Raw genomic sequence first — 7,467 nt, 5'->3', positions numbered from 1 at the left:
GTTTAAGTCCCTTTTTTATCATTCTGTGTCCCCTCTCTAAATTTGGAATTTGACTTTTTAAATGCAGCAAAGGCAAAAATCATCATGAGTTTCTCCCAGCTGCATATTGAGGAGTTTGAGGTGCATGGTCAGTACTTGATCTATTAATCCAGTCAGAGCTGATCTGATTAGATCAGATCGATGGATTAGAGGAGCAGCTGCTGCAGTAGTAAGTGAAAGCAAGCTTTAGACCAAGCACAATAACTGTTGAGTTTCGCTTTCACTGCGCCTGGTGGCCTGCTGATCCGTCTCTGCCCAGACTACACCTTGAGCTCCGAGAGTGTTGTGCCATCAAAAACCGAAGGGCATACATATTCCAATAGCTCTCATAATGAACAGTCCAGGTCCAAAAATATGAAATCAGTAAGTGGTGGCAGTTTTAATCATGATGAGCTGCAACAAATAAATCAATGTGCGGGGATCCCTGTCACTGGTCTGTTGATTACAGTGTACATTACAGGTCAGCATAATTGGTCATATGTGTCATTAAGTGAACTGAATGGAAATTAGTTGGAAACTAGGCTTGGGCGTTATCACAGTGTGACGGTATTACAGGGTATTTAGAGAAGCTGAAGGTATGTTTTTTTTTTTTTTATTCTGTCATAAATACAGACACTCCTCTTTCTATTAAACTCATTGTATGTACTACACAGCATGCACCACCAGAGCTCAGTCTCCGGTTGCATATCAAGAAACCTAGTGATTGAGGGAGATGTTACAGGACTGTAAACAGCCGGCAGCCAACAGGCAGAGTGAGACAGTGGGGAATGAGAGCATGTTTTTTACATTTAACTTGATGAATTAAGGATTTATTTCAATCAAACCGGAGCTGGTGATTGTTGGTACAGTGGCCTTACTAACGAGACTACTAGCAAGAATAACCAAGATGGTTTGGGCGAGTTTTATTTTTTTGCTGTCAGTTTGAATGATGTGTGTTTTATGATGAGTTAATGATGCAATTAATCTTTGTCAGTTTTCCGTGACCAAGAGAAAGTTGACTTAAAAGGTATGACATATTAAATACAAGCCTCATGGAAACTACACCTAAACTGCACCCATTGTTCACACTGCTGCTTAAATAGGTGGTCTCCACATTGGCCAATGCTAATTTTTCACTTTGTCTCCCTTGTTTGCATGGAAGCATCTCTAGCTGCAGCAAAGTCATCATGCAAAACTAAATTTAAAAATCGGCCGTTTCTTTTAGATGCTTTGTGAATTAAGGTCCAGACCTCAACAGTCAGAGTTAAGGCAGTTTCAGAATGAATCCACCCTATGGTCCCCTCGCTGCCTTGTTTGCTACATCCTACTGAGGTAGACAGACATGTACTGTAGTAGTCACCTTGCCAACCCCACGCTCCCTGATGAGGCAATATTTATCTACACTAAACAAGCAGCAGAAACCTTTGTAGTGCACATTAGCCTTAAATAATAAGTACATATGTCTTGGATGTTGCAGCTCTGTAATACTTAAGCTAATGTTCCCATATTTCTACACAATACATCTGCCATATTGTGCATCGTCATTCTTTTTAGACTTAATAAGGGTCAAATGAAAAGTCAGTTCAACAGAGTTGAAAAGGCTGCAAAAATATGCCAGACTCTTGCACACATCCATGCTTTAGAACAGACAGAATTGGTCACCTTTCTTGTTGCCTTGCTGGCTGTAACACTTGTTAATTATATCTTTAGTCAATACTGACACACTGAGTGTAGTTACAATGTTTCTTTGTTGTTGTACTTTAAGGAACAACCAATAGCAGTTTCAAGGCACTCCACCAGGGAGCCTGCTGAGAGGAAGTCCAGCTCCACCTCGATGAATTTGATGTAAATGGCATAACGCTGAGAGGACTCTAAACTTCCCTCACCATTCTGATTTGTAGCAGCACCACGGCAGTTCTCCTGCAGGAAACGAGTCACAGCGGAGGGTTCCCCGTGGACATAGTGTTTGCCAGATCCCTGGAAGTGATGGAAGAGACTCTGCTGTATGGTCCTATCCTCAGCTATGCCCAGGTAGCAGTAAGTGACTTTAGCCCCAGTCCTGTCACATTTCTCTGCACCTTCTCCATCAGCCTGACTTTGTTCTCCGTTCTCTGACTCGCACTGAGGTAAGCTATGGTCTTCACCATCACCCTGTGAGGAGGTGTGAGCAATGTCGTGAGAGGATGACAGTGCCTCGTAGCCAATAGCGTAGAGTCCGTACGCCTTGGGAATGTCCCCAGGAAGGAGGTAGTGGGATGTGCCTTTGCTGCAGCCTGCAGGCCTCGACTGGGACACAGGGATCCAGTCCACCTCCATGTGCAGCTCCAGGCAGCGTGCCTCGCTGATGGTGATGTCCAAGAACTTGTAGTAAACATTCTTCCAGTTCATCTTCTGAACTTTGGTCATGATGATGCGGCCCTCTGGCTTCTCTGGGTTGAAGTACTCACGAAGCCTCTTTCCCAGAGGCACCTGCGAGCTGATTTCAGCGTAGTGGTAACGCACGTCCTCGCGCCAGCGCGTGTTGTAGCCAACGCCAAAGATAGCCAGTTTGTTGGAGAGGTGCAGCCGTGAGAACTCCGTCCATGTTTGGAAGTGCTCCCATTTCAGCTGCACCGACTCCAGGATACGCATCACAGTCTGCATCATGTCCCTTTTTCTACAGAGAACCAAAGATACATTATAATGACAATGCAACAAAACTAGAGAACATCCCATTCAGACACATTTCAGTGTTGGCTTTTTAAACAGAATTTGCAATGATTAGGCTGATTCACAGTGTCGGACACAAAACTTTATATGAAACACATTTAATTGTACAAAGACAAAGTGAAGTATGCTGTGGTTCTAGCTTACTTACTGGGTTTGTTCTGACAACTCTATTTGAATTTGCAGAGCTCTGTTTTTAGGCACCTGGATTTCCTCTAGAGAAAAAAATAAACATTAGTTTAAGTGCATTGTTTCCGAGTTCATCTGCTCTTTGCTGACACACTCACCAGTCTCCATGTCTCCCTCCTGGAAGGCTGAGTCCAGCACCTGGTTACACCAATCCTCCTGGGAGAAGTCTTCCATGGTGCTGCCATCAGACTCCATCTCCTGATACAGCCCACTGCTGTTAATCAGCACTGGGGCACAACTCTGGGAGTCCCAGCCTCCCTGACCGAACACCTTCTCCAGCTGCTCTATAGTGTAGCTGCTCTTCCTTTTGCCGATGCCATGCTCCTTCACACGGCTGTAGCAGCGGCGCAGCGTCTGGATGTGGTAGGATAAAGAAAGGATTCACTTGGCTGGTATTTCAGTAACTGAAAACTCTGTTGGGACTGTTCTATAGTATAAAGACAACAATAAAGTTGGGATGCACCAATCCGACAGACTGACCCTGTAGCAGAGATGTCACTGATTCATATGTGGTAATGCTACTGTAGCTTGTGATGCTACTGTTGTTAATCTGTCCAATAAATACATGTTAACATGAAGGCAGTGCTGAGCCTTTGCTGTCAAACCTGAAATTGACAATGCTTTTTGTGGTTGACAGGGCTCTGGATTGCTACCATTTTTTGTGATGGTGCAAGTAAAAATTTCATGTGGTTACATTCATGTGAGTGCAGGATGCAGACTTAAGAGACAAGGTCAAAGCTGACTCACTTGCGTGTTAAATGTGCATTGTAGGGTCTGTCTCTAAATTTGGTTTAGGAAATGTCTGTATCATCATTGCACTGCAGTACCATTTACAGTCATTTTAAACAATTGGTCACATCTCTTGCCGCATCTAGCCGTCGTCTCCCTCCCTCTTCCTCTCCTTGCAATCTACTTATAAAACTGAAGTTTCATTTAGTTAGTTAACTTATGTTAGTCACCACAGAATGTTGCCAGTGGAAACACCGGTTGTTTTTGCTACTTTAATACAAGAAGCTATGTTGTCATTACAACTTCACAACTACAACAATCGTGTTCAACACACATCTGCGCTCGCTCACTGGAGCTGTTGCTCCAGTCTCTCTGCCTGACAGTGGCATGGCAGCCTTCACTGGGTCTGCACCATTACCACACCAGCATACATCTGCAAGGTGGAATCTCTATTGACACTTATTGAAGCCAGCAGATACGCCAGACCCGCTGCTAAATTTGAGCAGCGCTCACGTCACCATTACCACACAGCCCATACAAACACAAACAAGTCAAGGCAGATTGATAAGGCAGAGAATTTATGAATGCCATTCATGCTGACATAAAATTGTATTGTGAACATTCTTGTCCATTTAGGCGGTTAGGCCTATTTGTCCACTAGGGAAGCTTTTGCCCTACAGGCCGACTTTGATGTTTGTTTTGTCAGCTAACAGTTAGGTGGTTGCTGCTGCTGGTTGACACATTACACTCCATTTTAACAGCTTTCCTGCTCCTCACTGTTAGGTGGTGCACCAGTACACTTAACTGGAGCAGGACATGGTGTTAAAAGGCTATTTCTCATGAAGTGTAACCAATCAGAGAGTGCTGTAGTGAGGCTACAGAGTGGTGAGTGGCTGCAGACAGACAGACAGAGAGGCTGCATCAGAGCCATTTAGCACAATTTTCATTTCTTTTTATTTTGACTATCAGATATTAAAAAAAAAAAAAATAGATAAAAGGGTGAAGGGTGACAAAAGGTTGTCATGTGCAGGTGTGACCAGCTAAAAAAGTTGGTGTCTCATGTTCATGAACATTTAGGGAAAAAGAGAGCAGCGACATTGATCATTACCTGTTTTTGCATTTTTTTGCAACCTATTGGATTTCAACTCACTTCATTTCTTGAACATGTAATTTCAAATATGCTGATGCTGAAAAGGAAAATATTGGATGCGTCGACATCTGATGCAATAGGAGCAAATGCATGCATGCACTAACACAACCTATGGCTGTCCTTCCTGATGACGCGAAAGAAAATGTTTATTTGCACTTTTATTTGTCTTTTACATGCGGAGTTGTGACTGAATGAATGAATAATAAACAATAGTTAAGTGAAGATTGTGGATAAAACTGGGTTGTAAATGAAAAGAATGTAAACGATGATATTCATTTGGTGGCTGTCATAAGGATAATATACCTTATCCACTAAGATGATATGACACAGCTGTTGTAACACTGTTGTTGTCTCTGTCTCCATCACTTACAATATGAGAGCTACTTTTGCACTAGTTTTCCAACTCAGGTTATGTATTCTATTTTTCCACAATCAACATAGAAATTCATATAGTATGTCCTTTTTTATATTTATACTGTATAACATCCCATGCAATTTCCTACTGTGCAATACTTTAACCACTTACAATGCAATAATATTTCTAGGCTATATTTCTATACTCGTACAGTAAATGTACTACACAACATGTGTGAATTTCAGTTATCATGTGCAAGTATCAATCATGTACGTATATGTATGAGTAAATGGTGTATATAGTGTATATAGCTTTTATATTATTTTATTTTTATTTGTAATGTTTTATCCTTTTTTGGCACAGTATGTATTTAAGTTATCATGTGCAAGTAACAATCATGTACATACAGTATCTGTTTAAGTAAAAGGTGTATACAGAGTATATTGATTTCATATTATTTTATTTTTATTGAACTTATTTGTATTTTTGTAATATTTTATCCTTTTATGGAAATGTGCGTATTTAAGTTATCATGTGTATTGATCATGCACACACAGTATCTGTTTAAGTAATAGATGTATACAGTGTATATTGATTTTATATTATTTTACTTGTTCTTATTTGTATTCTTTTATCACTCAAATCACTTTATTTTTGCATTTTTCTCTCACTTCTGACTCCTGAGCTGTGGTCATGTGCGAATTTCACACACAAACACTTGAGCATTATTTCCAATGTTTTATATTTAAATAAATTAATTTTAAGGTGAATGTACTTGAGTCTTACACAAGGTTGTTAGATAATGTCCTCGGTGTATTTTAGCTGGATGTCAGGTCAGCTACCTGTGACTAGGCTGGTTTTTGGGACCATCTCCTGGCCCTGTGTGTCTGTCACCTCCACCTCCAGCCTCAGGAGCAGCCTGACAGCCTGACAGCCTGACGGCCAGTCCGCAGCCGCAGCTCGGTGTCAGAGCTCCGGCAGAGGTCCTGATGATGGAGGATGGACATGCAGCCATCAGTGCGTCCTCACAGCTATATTTACCTTCATCCTCTCCCTGCACTGAGACGGCGTCCTCTCATATCCCAGCTCCGACAGGGCTCTGGACACCCGCTCGTACATGGCAGGACCGGGGGCCTTACCGGAGAACACGGTGCCCGCGACCTCCAGCTGCTGCATCCGCGCCTCCGTCAGCCTCTCGTTGCCCCACACCGCGATGAGGGCGTTCGTCTCGGACGGGGTCCATGACATCCCCCGGCAAGCCGTGAAGCTGTTGGAGGAGGACGAGGCCGCCGTCCGGCCCGCCGTCCCTGAGCCCACGTTCAAAGGCGAGAAGCGGTTAGGTGTCGAGGGATTGGAGTGGTATTGATTACTGTCACTCAAATCCTCCGACTCGGGGGATGGCACCTCGGTTTTCGGTATTTTTAACGGCGTCGATATCTCCGGAGAATGCTCCGCGGTACTGGACGCCGCCATGTTGCCTCTGTTGCTAAGGGGAGGGGGAGGAAGGGCTGACGTCCGGGGCTTCACGCTGCAAGGCATGGAGCAAAAGACGGCGCGGATCCAGGGAGAGACCCAGGGGAGGATCCTGGAAGAGGTGGACTCTCAAGTAAACAAATAAACAAACACACAAACCGAGTAATTTGCGTCCTTACTATGAGACAGAGACGACGGCGCAATGTGGGGCTGTCTCATAGAATGTCCCCTCCGCGTCCCTTAGAAAAGAAAAAGGAAGATGAAATAATCCTAATGACAGGCCCACAGAGTGAAGTCAGACAGAGTGGGACATCGGGTAAAGTAGGACAGAAAAGGTTTTACACTGTGGGCTCTTCAGGTTACATATCAGCAGTCCTGCTAAAAAAAAAGAAAATAAAAACAAACAAAAAGACAGCTTGAGCAGTTTAAGATGGTTAAATTGACCAGCTTGACCAGTTTAAAGTAGTTTTTGCATAATTTTTGATGGTTCAGCTGGTCTTATCAGCTTGTGATGGTCACTCTAGCTGGTTTATCCATTGAGTTCTGTAAAACTGAAACCAAAGCAATGTCCTTGAGTCTGGAAAAATATCAGTCATGAGGGGGAAGTATGAAAAGCAAAGGGCATATACATAAAGATAAATGTGAGCAGCTTGACAGGCTGGTCCAACCAACTAAAATTGTAGTTTATTATGTTAGCGTATCAGGCAAATCAGTTTGTAGCCAGACCACACACAAACTCACAGACAAGCAGCAATCAAAAGTACTGCTAGTAGTATGTAAAAGAGATCAATACATGGGCAAAGATGCACACTGGCACCCCGTGTGGTCCCATGCAGACTGCTTCATA

At 43.2% G+C, this 7,467-nt stretch overlaps 1 protein-coding gene across 1 annotated transcript; it reads right to left on the bottom strand.

The window, feature by feature from the left end:
• LOC121952114 (myb/SANT-like DNA-binding domain-containing protein 2) lies at positions 1-6,626 on the bottom strand. Its single transcript, XM_042498604.1, is given in 3 exon segments — positions 1-2,674; positions 2,876-3,267; positions 6,189-6,626. Coding segments are annotated over 3 exon segments (1,746 nt in total). The 5' UTR covers positions 6,621-6,626; the 3' UTR covers positions 1-1,752.
• Positions 6,627-7,467: the final 841 nt, after the last annotated feature.

This window comes from Plectropomus leopardus, chromosome 13, assembly GCF_008729295.1.
Source record: "Plectropomus leopardus isolate mb chromosome 13, YSFRI_Pleo_2.0, whole genome shotgun sequence".
Classification (NCBI taxonomy): Eukaryota; Metazoa; Chordata; class Actinopteri; order Perciformes; family Serranidae; genus Plectropomus; species Plectropomus leopardus.
This window is presented reverse-complemented; position numbering and strand designations above follow the sequence as displayed.